This window comes from Notechis scutatus, chromosome 2 (genome assembly GCF_049901735.1).
Source record: "Notechis scutatus isolate UNSWTSFEM ecotype Mainland chromosome 2, rNotScu1.2, whole genome shotgun sequence".
NCBI classification, from domain to species: Eukaryota; Metazoa; Chordata; class Lepidosauria; order Squamata; family Elapidae; genus Notechis; species Notechis scutatus.
In genome coordinates this window covers 161,882,508-161,905,815 of record NC_142010.1, presented here as the reverse complement: position 1 = coordinate 161,905,815, position 23,308 = coordinate 161,882,508, and the positions used below count along the sequence as shown (strand labels likewise).

The following is a 23,308-nucleotide window of genomic DNA, read 5'->3' as shown; positions in this document are numbered from 1 at the left end:
CGCTCATCAAGCTAATAAAAATTTTGCAGATAAAAAGAGAATTCCACAAAAACCATATCAAGTGGGTGACAAGGTCTTTTTATCCACCAGATATTTGCAGACCACACAAAAGTCAAAAAAGCTTGGACCTAAGTATGTTGGACCCTTCTCAATTGAACGAATTGTGAACCCTGTGGCAGTCCAACTGAAATTACCAAAAACTCTTTGACGGATCCACCCTGTTTTCCATGTTAGTTTATTAAAACCTGAACATACCTCCGACTTGAGACCAACTCAGGTTGATCCCCCTGTACCATTACTAATTGAAGGTGAACAACATTTTGAAGTTAAAGAAATTTTGGATTCTCAAAAACAAAGGGGTCGACTCCAATATTTGGTTGCTTGGAAACATTTTCCTCCTTCCCAGGCTGAGTGGGTGAATGAGAAGGATGTTAGAGCTCCTACACTTATCAAGGCATTTCGTACTAAATATCCTGATAAACCCTAAAAATTAGTATGATGCTATTACATGTGTATTTTCTATTACCTTCTATTTTTATCTTTTTTAGGACTAACGTCTCTTTTCTAGGCGGGCCGAATGTCAGCCTTCAAGATTTTCTCCCTTTGCTTTGCATCTTTCAGCTGTCATAAGTAACAGGGGGAGGAGGGGGGAATGGTTATGGGAAGTGAGCTGGAGGTGTTACAAATCAGAACTGTATAAGCTGGGGGGGGAGGTAGATTCTTGCTTAGGTTTCTATCTTATGCTATGCGCAGCTGCAACTCTTTTTCAAAATATGTCAAGGTCAGAAAGATTATTCCTTTGCTTTATACCTCTGCTCCCAGAGGGGTTTTGTTGTTTAAATGAAAGGTGGAAATTCTAGTTCATTGGTGGAGAAAAGCAAGAAAGGGAAGCACCTTTTTTAGAATGTCTAGTAAAATCAGGAGCCAGCCCCCTACACCAGAACTGGATGACTTTTCCTAGGTGCCAAAATGTAGACAGCAAGCTCTGGTGGAGGCAAGTGTATCTCCTGGCAAGTGCCTAAAATTGTAGCAGTTTCTTTGTATAAATTATGGGCTTGTGGTGAATATGTTTAAGTTCTACATGTTATTTGGAAGACTACAACATGGCTTAAAGAAACAGAACCCAATGGTGGAAAATAGTTTTTTAAAATACCCCTTTTCTTTAGAATAGTACTGTAGCATAGAAGACAAAATCAAATGAGTTAAATTTACATGTCCAGATATAACACTGATTTTTCCATTTTCTTGTACCTGTTCCTTCCTCTTCCACTTCTGCAGAAAGTGCAATAGTACTGATGTATTCTTTTTGAGATAGTTTAATATCTTTTGTTTTAATAATAAAGGAAGCATATCCAGCTTTGTCTGTCTGGGGATAAAAAGAAGAAAATTTATACCTATTAACAAGAATTCTTTAGCTATTACATCAAAACAAGATCAAAACAAGCTTTGTGTCACATGATATCATTGTGGTGTGATGTGTTGTGGGTGATACTATTGAATGAATGGAATAGCTATTGAAGTTATTTGATCTGTACTTTGATCAGTGATTTTGGGATCTCTTTCTCTGTTTGGAAACTTATATTGCTGTTTTTTCAGTGTTCAGTGCCTTCCCTTTTCTCATTTATTTATTATATAGGTCAAAATGGACATATTTCAAACACAGGATGAAATCCAGGGAGATAATACACATATAAAATGGATTCCATAAGCTGGATAGCACTCAAGGACCATAGAAAGGACTTTTAGGAGCAGAATTTTGAAGATGGATAACTACCTAGATTTGGTCTATTATTTTAAGAATAACCCCATGCCATATTACACTATTTTTTAAAACTCCTAAGCAACTCCTTTAAGCAATGTTTTACAGCATGCTTAAATTTAAACAAGACAGGTTTGTTAAAAACAGATCATGCCAAACAAATCTTATTTCATTCTTTGATAAAGTCATGACTGGAAATAATAACAATAACAACAATAATAAACATAAACACCAGACTTCCAGTTGGACTTCCCCGAAGACAGACTGCTGCCATGATTGTCTGTGGCTTTGGTCCGTGCTTCTTCGTTGGAGAGTCCTGATCAGTTAGATTTGGGGCAGAAGCCACCTCAGGGTGGCAGAGGAAGGGGAGACTGCCAGCCGGGTAGAGGGGAGTCGCAAATCCCCTTCCTGGCATGGTAAACACTCCCTCCCGAAGATGTCTGAAGCAGTGGTCTAAAATGGCGACCCTGAAGGGGAAGAGTCAGCTGGAATAAGATTGTGCAGGAGAGAGAAAGAAGCAGACAGCATGAGGAATAGGACGATTGGATGCTATAATTAAATGAAAGGTACCCCAGGATTAATCATTAAGAATTTCTAAGAAAGGATTCAAAGTGACGAATAGAAAGGGGAAAAAAAGGTTTGAATTGTTTTTGACAGCTGTGGGGCTTTGAACCGAGAAAGGTAGAAGCTGGAAGAAGAAACCATTTAATTAATCTGGATAAATATACTCTGATACTACAGAGGCATTAATAAGGCTGAATTTGAAATTGTTAAAGGGAAAACTTAAATATCAACTGGATTTGACTTTTTTCTTGAAAGTTTGTGGTTTAAAAAGCCCTGAACAGTTGAATATATATATAAAAAAGGGTGTGTGTGAAAATTTGCTATAATGAAGAGTGCCATCTAGTGGTTAAATTTAACTTGTTTTTTTAAAGACTCTGTTTCTTAAAAACTTTAAGGAATATTGATACAATAAAACAAGAACTTTGAAAAATTGAAACATTGAAACAAAGAAAGAAGTATGAAGATTCTGCCCTGGGATTAATTGCTGATTTTGGTATGGACTTGGTATTGGACTATTTGTGAACTAAAAATTTGAGAGGAATAAAACAAAAGTTGACTATTGGAAACTAACCTCATAGACTATTTTGATTAAATTATTAGACAGAAATGTGCAAAATGACGATATCTTTTCTGGAGTTAAAAATGGAACTAAGAAACATGAAAGAAACATTACAAAAACGAGGTGAATCGTTGAGTTTTGCTTCAAAATTTTTGGAAAATGTGATTGAAGAATATGAACAACAAAGACAAAAGAATACAGAAGTGGCCATTTTTAACTATCATCGGAAACAAAGAATTCTGAAAAGAAAGGAAAAGAGTGGGAAATAAAAATATGAGATGTAAGAAGGTAAATAAAACGGGGAATATTTGTAAAATTAAAAAAGGCAAAGAGAAACAGCAGAAAATTGAAAGGTAGAAGGAAGTTATTAATAGGGAAGGGGATAAAAACTGAAGTGGAAGAACCAAGGGGAAAATGAAAGGGAAAAGAAGGGATAAGAAACAGGATCTGGAAACAAAGAAATATGGGAAGTGTAAAAAAATGAAAAGAAATTGTCTATTTAGAAGACATAGAGACAATGGCTGATTAATATTTTAAAAGGGGATTCTGCAAGGTGATGGGGGGTAGTATAAATATACTTAAAGTTATGAATATTGTAGGAAATAGGGATATATAGATTACTAAGATGAAAAATAGAACTGATACGCTTTGGTATTAGAATGTATGCTCTTTAAAGCTGCTGAAGTTGGGACAGCTCCGAAACGGAAGAGAATGGAAAGAGAAAGTGTGCCGGTTTGGTGAGAGTTTTTTCTTTGCTTTAAGATTTGAAAGAACACCCTAAGGAAAAGAAAGAATTTGTAAAATTTAAGACAGAAGTGATTAAGTGGCGATTTTAAACAGGAAGTCAAATTAATATTTTTTTATTATTGCTGGACTCTTAATGTATGATTTTTTACTTTGAAACTGGACTGGTTTTCTTTTTTTTAACCTTAATTTTTCTTTTTTGTCTTTTCTCCTTTTTGTTTTTATAATATTTTAGGCTAGAGATTCCCTTTCAGCTTTTTTTCTTCTTCTAAGTCTTTTCTTCATTTTTAATTAATTTTTTATTACATTTGGTTTGGAAAAGGAGGGGGAAAGTGAAAGTAGAAGAAAATTTGTAACACTGCCAACTAGAGGCTTAGAAATATTGTTTCTTTTTTTTCTTTTCAACCAGTCAAAGCTGAGAAAGAACTGAGGCTTCTTTTTAAAGACTTTGACCCTGTTTGATAAGATAGAGGGAAAAGCACGGGAGAGTATTATTGCAGGTGCTCCTCTGGGTTTCTATCAGTGGCTGGAGTCTGGTGTTGAAATTTACAGAAAGAAGATGATAAGACTCTAGAAAAGAGATTATAAAACTTAACAAAAAGCCTTGGATAATTAAATAGGTGCAGTGTGTTCTTTTTCTCTTTTTTTAAGCTGAGCTATTCTCTACTTTAACAAACTCATTAGCTTATTATTTTTGATAATCATTTGGACCTTTGGCCTTTTAGAACTTGTTTTTCTTTTTCTTTTTGCTTTTGGAGTCTATTTTTTATCTTTGCATTTTATTTTAATGGGAAAGTCTTAGTATTATTTTTTTCTTTTTCTTTTTAAGGGAGTAGTCTCTTTTTCTTTTTTTCTTTCTCTCCCTTCCCATTTTTTTTATTCATCTTCCATATTGTTTTTTTCTGTGGCTCCTTTTTTTGTACCTTTTTATACCTGAGACTTTTAAATTGGATTAAGGTGTTGAAGAACCTGAAGAACTTTATTTTTTATTTTCTATTCTTTTTTTTCCTGCCACCCACAATACTTAACAATTTTTCCTTTTTCTGTTTATGGTTTTTTTCTTCCTTTTTTGGGTTTTTCCTGCTATTTAACCAATTAATTGGATTAAGGTGTACAAGAACCTGAAGAAACCTTTTTTTATCCTGCTTCCTTTTTACTTCACTATTTTTACTTGGAATTACAATTGGTCATTACACGAGCGGATTAAGGTCTAGAAGAACCTGAAGATTTTGAATCATTTGAAACGAGCAGGAAACTAACAGCAGCTGGTTCTTCAATTCCTACTTCTTCCTCTTCACCATCTGGAGGACAACGCTCAATACAGATGATGTTACAACAAGAAAAAGAACAGGAAAAGGTAACACTGCAGATGATAATGCAAGGAATTCAAAACATACAAGCAAGAACAGAGAATATTGAAAAGAGAACAGAAAAAACTGATGAAAAGGTGGAGAATATTCAACAAATGATGATGAAGTATGATGACAGATTCCAGAAAATTGAAGAGGAAGATAGACAAAGAGATAAGAAGATTGGAGATATTGATGGCAGATTAACTGTGGTTGAACAAGATAAAAGTGGGATGCTGGGATGGGAGACGGACAGATCAGAATTTTATCTTAGATTCCAAAACATAGAGAAAGAAAAGGGACAAAACTTGGCTGAGATAATAATAGAAATCTTGGCTGAAGCTCTGGAAATAACTAAAGAGAAGATGATGGATGGAATAGATGAGGTCTTTCAAGCTTTCACAAGATATGCAATGAGAAATAGTTTACCAAGAGAAGTTCACATCAGATTTACAAAGAAAGCTATTAAAATGCAAATATTGCAGGTGGCAAGAGTGAAAACATTGAAATATAAAGACAAGGAGATTGTGGTCCTGAAACAAGTATCCAGAAGAGTGAGAGAGATGAGAAGAGAGTATCGATTCCTGACTAAAATCCTACTCAAGAGGTGAATTATAGATGGTTGATTCCAGAAGGTTTAATGTTTACATGGCAGGAACAGAGACACAGAATTGACTCAATTGAGAAAGCAGAATTAATTTATAGAAAATACTTCAGAGGGAAAGAGGAGGACAAAGAAAAAGAAAAGTCATTAATTGAATTCCAAGAGGATTGTCAAGCAGTGATTGAAAAACAAGAAGATGCAGTAGGTGGAAAGGTGGAAGCTAGAGAACAATGAGAACCAAGACCTACTAGAGCTGCAAAACCTACTTATAAAGTATAATCATGGAAGAGAAAAAATTGATTACAATTAATATAAACGGACTTAATTCAGCTGTTAAAAGAAGGAAAACTTTCCATAAATTAGAGAAATTAAAAATTGATATAATCTGCCTACAAGAAGTACATATTAAAAAGCAACATGAATAACTGTTGATACAGCCAAAGTTAGGAAAAATATTTAACTCTTTGACACAATGCAAGAAAAGTGGAAATAATGGACAACAATATGAAAACATTCCTGATAGCAATCTATGCCCCGAATGAAAATCAAGAAGAATTTTATAGAAAATTACATATGAAAATAATTGATCTGGACTATGTTATTATTCGTATGATGGGAGACTTCAATGGAATGGTAGACAATAAATTGGACTATACAACACAGAAAACAACAAAGCAAAGCAGAAAGACTCTCCCTAAATCCTTTTTTAAAATGATAGATGAAATAAATTTAAAACATGCATGGAGAGAAAGAAATGCTAAGACTAAACAATACACCTTCTATTCAAACAGACATTCATCATGGTCCAGAATAGATATGATATGGATGTCAACAGAATTGATCGCTAATCTCCAAGAAATAGACATTGAATCAAGTACTTGGGCAGATCATAACCCAATGACAATTAAATGGAAAGGACAAAGAAGAAGATCTAGATGGACGTTAAATAACACTATACAAAAAGAAAAAGACTTTACACAGAGAATGGAGAAAGAACTGGGTTTTTTCTTTAAAGAAAATAAAAAAGAAGACACATCAATGCAGAATGTATGGGATACAATGAAGGCATATGCCAGAGGTTTGATAATAGACTATACAAGGAAAAGAAATATTACGAAAAGACTAGCCTCTAAGATACTAGAGCAGTGGTTCCCAACCTTTTTTTTTGCTCCGCACCCCTAAAGAAATTTCACTCGAACCTCGCACCCCCTGAAATTTAGACTTTAGGAACTACTGAATGCATTAAATATATGGTAGGATTGAATCTTTTCAGCTATGTATGTGACGGCCACTAAATAACGATACTTAACTCTAAAATGAAAACCAAGTTAATCCATTGCAAAAGAAAATAAAAATGCCAACATATAGCTAATATCCTATTATTTACCTGGACTTTTCTCGCACCTCCTGGAATATCATCTCGCACCCCAGGTTGGGAACCCCTGTACTAGAGGATGAGTATAAAGGACTTGAAAAAGAGTTACAGAAAATGCCACAAGAAAAGGACATTAAGTTAAAAATGGATACAATTAAACATAAAATGGGATTAATGGAAAAAGAAGAATTAGCACAGAAAATCAGAGGGGCGAAGCAGAACTATTTTGAAGATGCAGATAAACCAGGTAGATGGTTCGCATATAAACTGAGAAAGGAGAGAGAATCAAGGAAAATACTGCAATTAATAGATGATCAAGGCAAAGCTTGCTATGGAAGTAAAGAGAAGAAGAAAATTATACGAGACTATTATGGGAAACTATACACACAAGAGAATATTGACGATGAAAGAGTTAAACAGTACTTACAGAATGCTAACCTACCCCAGATACCTAAAGAAATTGAAATAATGCTAGAAAGCAATATAACGATGATGGAGTTAACTGAAGCACTTAAGAAGCAAAATAATGGAAAGGCACCAGGCCCAGATGGACTTCCAGTGGAATTTTATAAGATATTACAAGAACCATTGAATCTCCCATTGTTAGAAGTTATGAATGAAGTTATGTCAAAGAAGAGGATACCCAAATCATGGTCAGAAGTTTATATTACACTTGTCCCAAAAGAGGACACCGACCCACTACAAATCAAGAACTATAGACCTATTTCCTTCCTAACCTCAGATTATAAAAATTTTGCTTCAATATTGGCAGAAAGACTCAAAAAATACTTAAATAACTTTATTCACCCTGATCAAAATGGATTCCTGCAAAGAGACAAATCAAAGGCAATATGAGAATAATCTTGGACACTTTGGAATATTATGAGGCACACCCTGAAAAACCAATGGCTTTGATATTTCTAGATGCACAGAAGGCCTTTGACAATGTGAATTGGTGATTTATGTTATTACAGCTGGAGCAGATGGGCTTTGGTAAAAAAATTATCCATGCAATAGAAGCTATATATTATAAGCAAACAGCAAAGGTAATGATAGAGGGAAAGTTGACGGATTCTATTGACATAAGAAAAGAAACAAGACAAGGCTGCCCATTGTCGTCTCTGTTGTTTGTGTTAACTTTGGAAGTGCTAAATAGAAATATTAGAGAAGAAAAGGATATAAAAGGGATGAAAATTAATAAGGAAAAATTTAAATTGCAAGCATCTGCAGATGATCTGGTTTTTATTTTAGAAGATCCATTAGAAACAGCATTAAAACTGATAGAAAAGATAGAGGTATATGGAAAGGTAGCTGGTTTGAAAATAAAGATAAAACAAAGATTTTGACAAAGAATATGTTATTAAGACAAAAGGAAGAATTGGTGGATGTTTTGAAAATTCAGGTAACAAATAGATCAAGTACTTGGGGATACATTTGACAGCAAGTTATAGCACACTTAAAAACAATAATTATATTAAACTCAAACAACAGATTGTGATAGATTTGGTGAAATGGGAAAACTTACAATTGTCATTAATAGGGAGAATATCAACAATCAAGATGAATATATTACCCAGAATTTTATATTTGTTCCAAACAATTCCAATCAGGCTTGGAAAAGATTACTTCGAAGATTTAAATAAAATTGTGTTGAAATATATATGGCAAGATAAGAAAGCGAGAATAAAACTAAAACTCTTGCAAGAAGCTAGAATAAGAGGAGCATTTGGTCTGCCTAACTGGGAATTGTACTACCAAGCTACAAATCTGATGTGGGTTAAGGAATGGATAACATTAAGAAATACTAGATTGTTGACATTAGAAGGACATGATCTGTTGTTGGGGTGGCATGCTTTTCTATGGTACAAGGGAACTAAAACACAGTGGTACTTTAGAAGACATATACGGGAGGCTCTGTGGTTAAATTGGGAGAAGACTAAAAGGCAATGTTATCTGAAAATTGCAGTCTGGCTATCGACTATCAAAGCATTTTCTTATCCTATAATATAAAAAAGGAACAAACAGATATGGTGAAATATTGAATGAAAAGGGTGACCTTAAATCTATGCAAAAACTAGAGGAACAAAGTATAAAGATGAATTGGTTTTCATATGCGCAAATATGTTCTAGATATGATAAAGATTCTAAAACAGAAGGTTTCTATGATAGATTGACTGATTTAGATAAGATTTTGACAGGTACTGATGAAAAGGTGATTAAAAAATTGTATGGATATTTATTAGAAATTAAGCTAGAAGAAGAACAAGTCAAAGAAACAATGATTGCTTGGGGGAAAAATTTTGGATATGGGATTGATTTAGAGAAATGGCAAAAATTGTGGTCTCAAAATTATAAAAAAACAACAACAGCTTATAAAGAAAATTTGTATAAGATGTTTTACAGGTGGCATCTTCCCCTAACAAGAATAGCAAGAATGTTCAAGAACAAATCTGAAAAATGTTGGAAATGTCATCAGATACCTGGCTCATATTACCATATGTGGTGGACATGTGCGGATGCTAAAAAATATTGGACTAAAATCCACACATGGTTGGAAAAAATGACAAAAAAAAAATATAGACTTGAAACCAGAGATATTTTTATTGGGAATTTTACCTGAAATATACAGCAAGGAATTGAAATATTTAATTGTAAATGTATTAACAGCGGCTAGGATTGTATTTGCTAAAAACTGGAAAAATGAGAAAATACCAACACAGGAGGAAGTTATTTAGAAAATAATGGAATGTGCTGAAATGAGTAGATTGACATTTGAAATCAGAGAACAAGAAGATAAACAATTTCATAAGATTTGGGATTTATTTTATCAATGGTTAGACAATAAAACACGGTATTGAAATATGTAGATTTTTAGAATATAAAGAATATATGTATAATATATGTATATGTATGTATTATTTTCATCATAATCATAATATAATTATAGGATAGATTTGGGATGATAATATGAATTGTTGTAAAATAAATCAAGTAAAATATGGATTATCTTGCAAAATATGAATGAATAATAGTATAGTCCAATGATTGATTAATAATGATATTAATGTATTTAGGAATATTTGATTGACAATATGAGAATATATACAAGGTAATAGTAAGTGATGACTATGAAGTGGAAGTACAAAACAATTTGTAAACCAACCGACACACTGTATGTACATATGTGGAAGATGGCTTGATGTTTTTATGTTCTGTTTGTCTATGTTTGTCTAAAAAAAAAAACACAATAAAAATGATGCCATTTATCTTAAATCATCTTGCCATTCAGATGCCCTTTCTTTCCTGTGTTCCTTGTGTTGTGTTCCTTCTTTTCTAAGTTCAATTCAGTTTAATTTCTTTCCTTTTTAAATGTAATTATGAAATGGAAGTACAGGTAACACTTAACTTACAACCAGTTGAGCCCAAAATTTCTATTACTAAGCAAGACAGTTAAGTGTGCTTTGCCCCATTTTATGACCTTTCTTGCCACAGTTATTAGGTGAATCATTGCAGTTGTTCACTTAGTAACACAGTTGTTGGATGGCCTAAATTATTGATTCTGTGGTTACTTTCAGTATTTGCAGATGAGTTTTAAGAAAATCTCAATCCACACAATAGAATATAGTTCAGCTGGCTGAGGCACTCTTTCTCAAACAATGTGTCTATGGCAACTTCACTTTCAGTTTTATCCTGGAGGGAAGGATATGTCATTCTTACCTGGCCTGTGTAACTAAGTTTAATGTCAGACACATTTCTTGTAATCTCACTGTAAAAATAATATGATGGAGTTCGAGTCAAATGAAGATGGACAGTCCCATTTACAGGTTTCCCATATGTGTATCTGTGAAATAATTGAGAAGATCAATATTAATGTTAACAAAAATAAATAAAAAAGTAAGGAATTTCTGTTGCTAAGTGACGTATGTCATAAATTGTGACATATGTGACTATGTTGCTTATCAACAGCAGTTCAGTGTTTGCTGTTGTTAACCAAAGAGTTGATGTGACCTCTGACTTCCTCTAGCTTTCCATTGACTTTGTGAGATTTGGGGAGGTAGCAGGGGAAGTTGCAAATAGCAATCATCCAACTGTGCATGTTGCAGTGTTGTAATTGCAAGCCAGGTACCAAGTACCCTTATGATGATGTAAGTGTGATACTATTGCTCTGGCCAGATGTATTAGTACCAGTCACAACTGATACTTATTCAGCACCATTGTATCTTTGAATGATCACTGAACAGGTGGTCATTAAAACAAGGACTCAACATTCTGGAAAACCACAAAATAGCCTTTCATTATTCATTATAAACAACATGTATCCATACCAGGAAAGGACACTTATCTGCAATGAATTACACTGAGAAGTTACACTGAAAATCTCAAGTCATATTTACACTGGTTTATAAAGCTTTACATGGTTTAGGTCCAGTTGACTTACAGGACTGCCAAGTCTTGTGCAAACCACTCTGTACTCTTAGTTCATTGGTGGGATCTCACTAGAAATTTTTTTGACATTACCAGTCATTATAATTTATTATTACAACAATTAATGTCCGATCAGAGTTATTTTTACTTAATTTACTTAAATTAGAGTATAAACAGCATAGTTTAAATTAATATAGTGATCAACTGGTGCAGAATGAAGTGGTATTCACATGCACTGTTATATGTGCTATGGTTCTGAATACAATTAAACATGCTGTTTATCACTTTTAAAGCACTATGTGGCATGAGGTCTTGTTACTTGTGGACTAGCCTACCTCTGAGGCTTTGTGAACATTCCATAAGATCAGACAGGATGGGCATATTCCAGGTCCCTTCTCTCAAACAGTACCACCTACCAGAACCTAAAAAACATACCTTCTTGATCACAATACCTGCTTTATGGAATGACCTCAGATGCCATCCCACCTTCTTGGTTTTCCAGAAAGCTATTAAAACTTACTTTATTCTCCAGCATTAGGTTCAAAATGTTATGGAAGCCCATATATGCACTTGTTTTTATGGAATTATTATTTAGTGCTGAGGTTGTTTTCTGCACTGGATTATTTTAGTGATTGTGGATAATAGGATTGACCTGGTATGTATTACAAAAAGCCAGTTGGGTGAAGAATGTGTGTGTGGGTGTGTGGGTGAGAGAGAGAGAGGGAGAGAGTGTGTGTGTGTGTGTGTGAGAGAGAGAGAGAGAGAGAGACACCTGGAAACTCTTAAGGCATGGATGGGGAAGAACTGGCTGCAACTCAATCCTAGCAAGATGGAGTGACTCTGATTTTTTTTTGCCCTCCTGGATCTGGAGAGTTGCATCTTTGCTTCTTGACAGTTTGCCATTCCCCCAAACAGAACTGGTGCATAATTTTGGGGTCCTTCTGGATTCATGACTCTGTCGAAGGAGCAGGTGGCAGTTATTTGTTGGGGGGGTGTTATATAAACCAATATTTTTATTTATTTATTTATCAGTTTTATATGCCACTCATCTTACAGTGCTTATGTACTAGTTGTGCCCATTCCTGGACTGGTAGGCCTTGCTCATGGTCACTCATGTCTTCCAACCGCATTGCTGAGTACAAGAAAAACAGGTTCTTGGTGGGAACTCCTATAATAATATGGTTATTTTGCAATAATCGGAATAGTTCATAAGCCACTGTCTCTAGAGTGGGACTCTTATTACACAACAAACTACTATTGCAGTTGAAATCCCCCTTATTTTAGTTTATAAGAGGACTCAGATCATAGTTGTAGAGTCAGCTTTTTGTTTGATATGATATGCTTTTAATTTATTTAAACAATATTATTATAAAGTGTCTAGACCCATTAAGAGGGCAGAGGGCATGTGTATCTCTTAAACAAGTGATCAATTAGGAGAATGGTCTTGAAGATACTATAAAAATTTACTAACCTGCCAAACACTTTGATATGAATTTCTTCATCTGAAGTAGTGACAAGTTGTGTATGTTCAAATAACACTTCAAATTTAGGTAGCACTATCATTAAAGATACAGTAAAAATAATGTGAGATAGAGCAAATTTGAACCACAATATCTGAGAAATATCTGACTACATAGAACAAGGGTCCTCAAACTTGGCAAGTTTAAGACTTGTGGACTTCAACTCCCAGAATTCCTGACCTAACATGACTGGAGGAGGAATTCTGGGAGTTGAAGTCCACAAGTCTTAAAGCTGTCAAGTTTGAAGACCCCTGACCCCATAGAAGTATTATTAGGCAAACCATATTAAATCACTTGCCTTGTTGTTACACTAAATGCAGTTATTTCTCCATTTCCATTTTGAGTAGTGGCTTCACAAAAGGTGGTGGGAAGTCATCTGTTTCTCAGTTCAAAATTCCCTGCACTGCACCTCCTTCAAGTTGCTACTGCCTCTATGCTTCCTGATACAAGTATTCTTAGTTATTCTCAAATATTCTCATTGAATGACCATTCAAAATTGCAATGTCATAGAACAAGTGATACGACCAATCCTTGAAGTTCCAGCTATCATAGCACCCTCATGATCACAATTTCAATACTTTGCATCTGGCTCACACTTATATAATGGTTGCAGTATCCCACAGTCATGTGATTGCCATTTGTAATCTTTCCTGCTGGCTTCCCCTAAGCAGAGTCAGTGGGGAGACTAGCAGGAAAAGACACAAGTTCCTGTTGGACCTGTTGATTTTTCTTTTGAGTTGCCCACTATGAGGTGCAAGATCCCAGGGATTTTGTATACTCTGCCACATCTAGAGAAGCCCAGTTGCACCTGAGAGCCTGGAAGCCCATTGAAGTGAGGTGAGCGTAGAGGCAAAATGAACCAGCGGAGAACAACAAGGAGAGTCGGCGAGCGAGTGGGACCCAGCTATGAAGCAGGGAGGAAAACCATCCAGGGGGCAGAGAGGAGAGCCGATTGAGGGCAAAGCAATGACCAGCAGAGAAGAAAAAGTTGAGCCAGTGAGAGAGAGGAGCAGGGAGGAGAAGGAAAACTAGCTGTGGAGAGGAGACAAGAGGCGAGCACACCATAGGCCATCAGGCGGTCCTGTTTGCTGGGAGAAGCAGTGCAAAAGGGAGCCATGTGGCTGGGGAGCCAGGAACAGCAGTGGTGCAACAGATGGTAGAGGCCAACAGCAAGGGGCAACATAGCAAAGCAGATTGTGAGAGGAGCATGGAAAGCAACGGGAGAGCATCTGTGCAACCAGTGTTGGTGGAGCATTTCAGCAAAAGGGATCAGTGAACCGGTGACTGAGAGTGGCAACAGAGCAGTGTGGGAGACCGATAGGCAAGTGGGGGAGTGAAACCATGAAATGAGAAAAGCAGGGAGAGCTGAGTACTCAGTAGTGGCAAGAGAAAAGCAAGTAGGAAGGGAGGATAAAAAGACAATACAGAACACAAGGCTAAAAAATCAAAGGCAAGTAGACAATAGCAAACAAAGGCAGAAAAGAAAGAGATATTAAGCCCACCAGAAGGAAGGGAGGGAAAGGATCATAAGAAGGAAGGGAAGAACAGGACAATCATAAAAAATTCCAGTACAGGCTAAGAATGAACCTCGCACTTAAGTTCACTCAACACTGAAAATTTTTAAATTGCACAATCTAAACAATCTGCTAGAACAGTGATGGCTAACCTTTTTGTTGTCATGTGCTGAAAGTGCTCATGCGTGCCCGCATCCATAATGCAATGCATGCATGACCCCCTGTGACCCCCTGTACATGCGCACAGGACCCCCCGTGCTCCCCTGCCACCTGTGCATGAGCATGGGACACAAATCACCGGGACCTGATGGGTTATACCCCAGAGTTCTAAAGGAGCTGGCAGAGATCATCTCAAAACCACTGCACCACATCTTTCAAAAATCCTGGAGCACCAGGGAACTACCAGAAAAGAGGAAAAGAGTGTATGTGGTTCCCATCTTCAAAAAAGGGGAAAAAACCAGACCCAGGAAACGATAGACCCGTGATGGCGAACCTATGGCACACATGCCACAGGTGGCACACCAGGCCATTTGTGCGGGCACGCAAGCCCCAGCCAAACTTACCTGCACTGCTCATGTGCATGCCTCCCAGCTGATTTTTGGCCCATTTGAGGTGGTTTTTGCCCTCCTGGAGGCTCAAGGGAAGCCTCTGCAGCCTCGAGAGGCCAAAAAATGAGCCTTCCAGAAATACCGGAAGTGCCGAAATGGGCCCGTTTTGAGCCTCCCAAGGCTGCAGAGGCTTCCTTCGAGCCTCCAGGAGGGCGAAAATCACCTCAAAAGGTCTGAAAATCAGCTGGGAGGCACATGCATGTGCAGTGCAGGTAAAAGGGCAAGGGGGGTGTAGCGCACACATATGCAGGGGGGAGGGGCACATTGCATTGTGAGTGCCAGCATGCATGCACTTTCAGCACACCACAACAAAAAGGTTTGCCATCACTGCTATAGACCAATCAGCCTAACATCAGTACCCAGGAAGATACTGGAAAAGATAATTAAAAAAACAGATCTTCCAACTTCTAAAAACAAGTAAAATAATTAGCTGTCAGCATGGGTTTGTTAAATATAGATCATGCCAAACCAATATTATTTCATTTTTCAACATAGTGACTAAATTAGTAGACCAGCGAAATACTGTGGATATAACAGACTGCCAACTCATAAAATGTTTCTTGACTTCAGCAAGGCATTTGACAAAGTAGACCACAACCTACTTCTTGAGAAGCTAGAAAAAAGTGAGATAGATAGAATCACTTCCAGATGGATTCTCAACCAGCTGACAAACCATAATACTCAACGAGTAGTCCTTAAATGGGTCTAAGTCTTCATGGAGGGAAGTAAGCAGTGGGGTGCCAGAAGGTTCTATCTGGATATTTGATGATTTCCCCTTCTATTCCTTTATCTAGATCGTTTATAAAGATATTGAAGAGTACTGGGCCTAAGACAAAACCTTGAAGTACCCCACTGCATGCCAGCTCTCCTCATCACTAACCTCCGGGAAATGAAAGTCAACCCCTAAAGTGGAACATGGAGTGCCAAGTGGCTTTTGAAAAACTTAAACATTTAATTGCTGCTGAACCTGTGCTCAAACATTGAAACCTGAATGTTCTATTTGTTATTCAAGCTGATGCCAGCGATGTAGCACTCCAAGCTGTCCTACTCCAGAAAAACAACCAATGAGCCCTACAGCCCTACACTTCTAAAAAAAACCTAACCAAGGGAGAGCACAGGTAGGCAGTCTTGGAAAAAGAAGCTTTTACAGTGAGATGAGCCCTTTTTACCTGGAGACACTTCTTAGAAGGCAGCAAAGCCCTTTTCAAAATATGGACAGATAATCTAGAGGCATTGAAAACCCCCAAGAAGCTGTCAATAAAGCAAGTGCATTGGGCCCAATACTCCAATTGATTCAATTTCACACTGTGGTATCTTCCTGGGGGAAGAAATTTTCTAACTGATGCCCTCTTACACCTCAATACAATAGCTCAAAAAGAGAAATCATCAGTGCAGTTATCCCCTCAAATCAATTAGCAGCCCCTGCCATCACCCACACTCAGAAAAGATCCACTCCACAAGTAGCTGACAACCTAATGGCAGCACTGAGACTCATTGACTAAACATGAATGATTCAAATCCCACCAAGCAGATTATATTGTGTGTAGTGGCCTTGCCTGGGTTGGTACTAAAATCTATGTACCAGAGAATCAACATACCCTAATCCTGCAAAGGAGCCACAACTCAAAGACATTGGGACATTTTGGCTTTGCGAAATCCTCCACTTAATAAAGCATTAGTTTTAATGGCCTTCCCTAAAGAAAGATATTGAACAGTATGTCACTAGCTGCCTCATCTGCTCCTTTGCAAAAGAGTGGACAGGGAAATCATTCAGGTTCCTACAACCAGTGGCCATCCCCAAAGAACCATGGAAAGAAATCTCCAGGGACTTCATAATCAAGTTGCCAGAGAGTTCAGGATATACAGTGATTTGGGTCATCACCGACCTCTTCGCCAAGTAGGTACACTTCATATCATGCCCCCAAAACTGCTCAGCCCATGTGGTAGCAAAACTGGGCAATACATCTATTGACTCCACAGGCCCCCTATAAGAATTATCTCCGAGTCGAATTTGGGCAGGAATTTCTAAAGTTGCTAGGCACCACAAAAGGGTTTAGCTCCTTGCATTACCCTCAGTGTCAGCTCTGCTATGTTCAGCTGCTTCACTATGCTTTGCTGGCATCCTGCCATAAACAGAAGGAGCGGGGAGGAAGAGAAATTTGGGGAAGCTGAGCAGGAGGAAAGAAGAAGGGTGTAAGGGGTAAGAGAAATACCCAGATAGGAACAAGAGGTGTCAAACAAGACTAATCCAGCTGCCCAAGGATGAATGAGAAAGAATGTGAAACAATTTCAAGACATGCCTAACATCAGAGTGGTTCCCAATACATCACACTGGTATGTCATTGTACACTGATGATCTTGTCAAGGGAGGAGGGCCAGGGAAAGGGAAAAACCTATAACTTTTCCATAGGGATACTCAGATCTAGCGTTGCTTTTGCTGCAACCACTGATCCTTAGTAAAAAAAACAAAAAAACTATCACTTCCACCACATGGAGTTGAGGGTCTTTCTTTACCTAGAGACAGTACTCTGGGAAAAACAGTGACCTGGAAGCTTGAGAGCCAGACTGGATACTTGCACTCTGCTACCTGCGGCAACTCTGGGCAGCCTGCGCTACCATCCAGAGGTCCTCCACATGGCCTGAGAGTGTTGGCAATGCACCTCTGGTGGATGAGGCCTTGGGGCTCATCCTGGTCTCGACTTCCTCCACTGCAGACCTCGGTATCCCCCCCTCCCAGCCTTGCCTGCACCCCCCAGGAGGCGGATGCTGCTGCATGTGGAAGCACAGAGGAGAACGTTTGCAGGAAAGTTTCCTCCCAGTGCAACTTCTGTCTTGACAGATTTCTGGAGAGGAGGAGTGGGGGGGGCAGTGCTCCCCAGTCCTACACAAGGAAGGCTGGCCTGTTTCAAATTGTGTGTGGTAAGGATGCTGGCTTGTTGGGTCAGCCTTCCCTCATGCAGTTGCCCCCCCTTCATTTGTATAAAAGTTGTTTGAGGATTCCTGTACTGGGAAGGGTGTTGGATTAGAAAACTTCAAAGGTCCCTTTCTGATTCTTTGACTTGATGAAACTTTGGGAATACAACCAAAGAAAATGATTTGGAAAACTACTTTTCCACAGAGGTTCCATTCCTTGACATACTGCATATATGTGGCAGATATTCCAGACATTTAACCTGGAAAACAGACATTTCCACTGTACATTTAACACTGAGAGCATTTTATGGGTAGGCTAGGTTCCCTTAATTGAGATTTTATTACATTTCCTGGTCTCTTTATCTTACCATATTCTTCCACTGTGAATTTTTTTTCATTTCTAAACTCCTCCTGTCCAATTTTAATGATGTATGTGCCCAGGGGTGCTTCAGGGGCCAGAGGGAAACGCAGATCCACAATGCCATGAAAAGGCTTCACATCCACCCACTGGGCAATTCGGTTCTTGTCAGGATCCTGCACACAGTAGTTAGAAGGGAGAGTGGTCATTTGCCCTTGCTTGACTGCAGTCACCAGCAGAAGATCATATATATGAAGCTTGTAGGGTGATATGAAACAATGTGATGAAAACAGCTTGGATGAGAATATTAGGAAAGTTAAGAAAGAACCATACAAGTGAAACTCGAAAAATTAGAATATTGTGCAAAAGTTCATTTATTTCAGTAATGCAACTTAAAAAGTGAAGCTAATATATGAGATAGATTCATTACATGCAAAGCAAGATAGTTCAAGCCACGATGTGTCATAATTGAGATGATTATGGCTTACAGCTCATTTCTTTCATACTGCTTTTAAATCTCCAGTAGACAAACAAGGTTTTGGGAATGTGTTATTCTTCTTTTCGTCAGCAGGTGGTGCTTTTTAATTAAATTTCAATTTTAAACCAATTTCCCACAATGTAAAGATAATGTTAATTTTTGGGTAAATAATTCCAGCATTTCAAAATGTATATCCAATAAAACACCTGTCTAGTTTAAAAGTCCAATTTTCTATATTTTTAGCAATTTTTCTGTCTTTTTTCTCTCTAATTCTTCCTCCTCCAGTTTTAATATTTTTTCAATGTGCCAGGTCACTGCTAGGTTAAAGATAATTGTGAATCATTTTCCAGATTTTTCTTGGGGTTTGAAAGTTTAAATTAAAAAAAGATTCTTCTCACCCAGTTCCAAACACTGTTCACAACTTTGCTCAAGCACTATTCTTAGATATTCCTCAGCTGTCCCAACTTCTTGGTGGCCATCTTTGACTGCTTCTTCTCTTTGTCATGACATAGAGGGAAAAGGCCCTGGAGCTCAACAGGAGATTTGCTATCTCTCCTGTGACCTCAAAAAGCCCCTTCTTAGTTTCGCCACTCCTCCAGGGCAGCTTAGGCTCCTTTTGGAGCCCACAAACAAGAAGAAGCCAGCACAGGAACAGAGAGCTCCATTTCTCTGCATTTGGTATTGTAGCCAGAAGTCATGTGGATCTACTCTTGAGCATTACTTAGAAGCTGCAGAGGGCACAGAATGCAATTGCATACTGGTGTTAGACAATGTTGTAGAATAATATATTTTGTATGGAAATTATATTAGTTGCAGTATTCCTCAAAACTCAGTTCAAGATGTGAGGTAATCTCTAAAGTCCTGGGCAGCTTAAACCCTTATAATGTTCAGGACTGTCTTTTCCAAGTAGAATCTACTTCTATGTAACCCAAAAGAGAGAAGATACTCTAGATACCTCCACTATGAGAATACAGTACATTGGGTCAGGACCCAGAGGATGATTATTCCAAATGACCACTCTTCTGTCTGGAAAAGCTTATCCCACAAACCAAATTGGCCTTACTCTTTGTCTTTAAGAACTGGTGAAGACTGTCCCCTTGCATAGTGGAAAGGAAGCTGTTAATTAGACATGTATTAGCAGGTGGCTCACAAATGTTTGAAACAAGCAATCTAGCAAACAATAAATTAAAGATCTTGAATAATGAATGTAAATATCAACATGACCAGATACTCACCTCCAACTTTATCATTGGAATCTGTAAATGATAAAAAAGAAACACATTAAGAGTCATAACAAGGGCTCCCTCCATTCCTCCCTACCCCAAATAATGTGCAAATACATTGCTCTATTCTGAAGCTCAGCCACCTACCATCTTTTAACTGAGCAGAGGCAAGAGCAAATAATCATAGAATAATAGTGGGGTTGGAAAATTATATTACTACCACTAGGGAGATAAGGAGATGAAGAAGAGTTCCCTGATGCCAGTTGACTATTGCCCACTGATTCTCTTTCAATCTGGGACAACTCAATAAAGAACCTATGATTCTTGACTAAAGAATAATAAATTATAACAAAAAGAGAATGACAATGATAACAGAAAGAGATGGGAACACAAGTGATGTCCCCCGCCCCCAGTTCCAATAGAAGGTCAACAACCAATGAGGTAATGAAGAATTTTAGAAATGAAGGCTTAAAGAATGGTGTCAGCAAAAGAACTTTGGTTTCCTAGACCATTGTCTAAATTATGTACATGAAGTGCTTCTGGTGGGGGATGGACTATATCTCACAATAACTAGGAAAAACATGTTTGGAAAACAACCGGTTAGGCTCATCCAAATTACTTTACACTAAATCTGGTAGGGGAGAGAGACCAATCTTTAGCACCTAATCCAGTGGTGGGATTCAAATAATTTAACAATGCCCTAATGACTAGCTGGGTGGGCATGGCCAAAGTGGGCATGGTTGAGGTGGCAGCAAATGGCCAGCTCAATATTGCTTGTGTTGGGGGGTGCCAGGCAAGTCTGGTGGGATCCATTGTCTCCAGCAGAGGAAGGCAAGACCAGGAGCCAAACACTTGTCTTCCAGAGGAGCCTCACCGTTCCTCTCAGGCCACACCAAAGACCCCCAACAGCAGTGCAGGCTGCCCAGAGCCCTGGGCAGCAGAGGGAAAGAACCCTCAAGCTCCCAGGGCACTGGGACCCCATAGCTCATCCCTGCTTCCCCAAGGGGACGCCTGGCTGTGCTTACCTCCTCCTCAAGGCTGCTACTGTGCTCACTCTTCTTGGGCAGGTTGTTCATGGTGTATGCAGGAGAGCAAAGTATGTGGGTCAGAGGAAGGCCCACTCCCTCTCCATGTGAGGAGACCCAGCTTGTAACCAAAGCATTCTCAATAGGATGGGAGACCACCAGGAGAGATGAGGAGGAGGGGACAAGAGGATGACAAAAGGGCAGCAGGGCTGCTGGTGGCCAAGTGCTAAGATAGGATTTCTCTCAGAATCTGACTTCCTCTCATTATAATCCTTCCTTCCTTCCTTCCTTCCTTCCTTCCTTCCTTCCTTCCTTCCTTCCTTCCTTCCTTCCTTCCTTCCTTCCTTCCTTCCTTCCTTTCCCTTTTCTTCTTTTTCCTTCCCTCTTCATTTTCCTTTCTTTCTTCTTTCCTTGTTTTCCCTTTCTTGCTCTCTTTCCTTATTTTTCTTTGTCTTTCCTGTCTTTTCTTGGATGCACAAATGCAAAAGGGGAAACATTTCTCGATGCCTCCTTGCCTTGTGATCAAATGCCACTTTTGCTAGTAGTTTGTGGCCAAAGACTGAGAACAAACCAGACTCAGTTTATCACGTGCTTGCATTAGGTGAGAGAGTCCACAGACAACAGCAAAACTGTCAAAATGTTGGCTGTGATAGTTGATCAGAGCGCCTCTGTTTTTTAATGTACAACAGCTTTAGCATTTAGGAACAGAGGTAAGTTAGTTGCTTTTCTATTAATACATAATCCTTAAAAGGGCTCTCCTATAGGGAGCCTGCCATAGTCTAATTCAGGCTGGAAATATAGCAAAGGAAAATATTTTCCCCACTCTGCTTTGTCCTGTTTTCCCCACTGGAAGTGGGTGTTTGCAACACACAAGGAGGGGATACTTTCCTAAAAGCTCACAATTCAAGAATACCAATGTTAACTTGGATTGACAACAAAGTTCTGTCTGTGAAAAACAGAACACAAAATTGCTTTCGCCTTTGAACTGGGGCATCTCAACCAAGTTGCCTTTCCTTCTTTCCTTCCTTCCTTCCTTCCTTCCTTCCTTCCTTCCTTCCTTCCTTCCTTCCTTCCTTCCTTCCTTCCTTCCTTCCTTCCATCCATCCATCCCTCTTTCTCTCCTCTTTCCCTCCCCCTTTCCTTTCCTTTTTTTAAGCTGACAGAGGCTCCCAACAGAGACTTCCCATTTTTACCCCTCCCCCATCATTGCTTCAGCGTGTTTTTTTAGCTCACATTTCTCACTCATGCACAAGTATGTGTCAGTGTATAATGATTCATGAACTGGAATAGGCATTGCAACAAGTCAGCCAATGGGGACTGTTTGGTGACTGAGACACAGGATTTGTTGTATGAGCCATGTGAGACGGTTTGGAGCCTGGGTGTGGCTTAGCTTAACTGTTCTGTGTATAAAAGTTCTCATTTTGTCTTTGCTTGAGAGTTCTAGTGCTTGTTCTTGTACTTGCTACTTCTTCTCTCCACCATGTTGCAAGAGTTGCATGGGTATTGCATTCATGCATCATGTTTATATTATTGTATACCAAGGAGTTTCTTCTAATGAATCCTGCTAAATTATTTGTTTGTGTGCTGGCTGGATTGCTATAAACTCTGACAGGTTATGGGCCTAGAGCACACCCAGCCAGTCCAAACACTCAGTAAGACTGAACTGTAATCAAGCTGAGGGACAGCCTGTATCCCTCAAAAGAGAACAAGGCTGAGAAGGCTTGCAGGATGGCTGTTGATTTCAAGGAGAGCTCTCTGCCTCGATTGGGACAGAAGAATTATATTATTTTGGCTGCAAAAATGGAATGCTTCCTAAAGGCTAAGGAGCTCTGGGATATCATTATTAATCCACCCCAGGGGCCATTAGCAGCTGCTGATCAAAGGCAGCATGATAAGGCACTGGCCTGCATCATTTTAAGTTTGGAGTATGAGCAATACTTGAATGTAGCTGATTTAAAAACTGCAAAGGAGGTTTGGCTGAAATTAAGAAGTGTGCATCAGCATGCAATATTGTGCAATTATCAAGGCAATTGTGAAGAGCCTGGATGCTACCACAAGAGAGTGTAGAGGAGCATTTGCTGCACATGCAGACTCTGTTTATTGAATTAGAACAGCGTGGAATGCAGATTCCTGAATCTCAGAAAGTGCTGTTGGTGTTAAACAGTCTGTCTCCAAGGCATTCCCAGTAAGTAAGAGTAACACAAGGCAGACAAAAAAGAGCTCTAGAGCTGGTACATGGAGATTTGGTTGGGTCAATGCAAGTCAGTTTGGGAGGAGCAAAGTATGCACT

The 23,308-nt window shown here is 38.4% G+C and overlaps 1 protein-coding gene across 1 annotated transcript in view; it reads right to left on the bottom strand.

Moving 5' to 3' along the window:
• Positions 1 to 23,308, bottom strand: part of LOC113417219 (alpha-2-macroglobulin-like protein 1) — a 144,930-nt gene that overhangs the window by 86,084 nt on the left and 35,538 nt on the right. Inside the window, exons 2-6 of the mRNA XM_087957136.1 lie at positions 20,006 to 20,026; positions 18,303 to 18,468; positions 12,851 to 12,935; positions 10,672 to 10,795; positions 1,252 to 1,366 (exon numbers count right to left, since the gene is read on the bottom strand). Of these exons, the coding sequence (XP_087813262.1) occupies positions 1,252 to 1,366; positions 10,672 to 10,795; positions 12,851 to 12,935; positions 18,303 to 18,468; positions 20,006 to 20,020 (505 nt within the window). The 5' untranslated portion in view covers positions 20,021 to 20,026. The remainder of the gene's footprint in view (positions 1 to 1,251; positions 1,367 to 10,671; positions 10,796 to 12,850; positions 12,936 to 18,302; positions 18,469 to 20,005; positions 20,027 to 23,308) is intronic.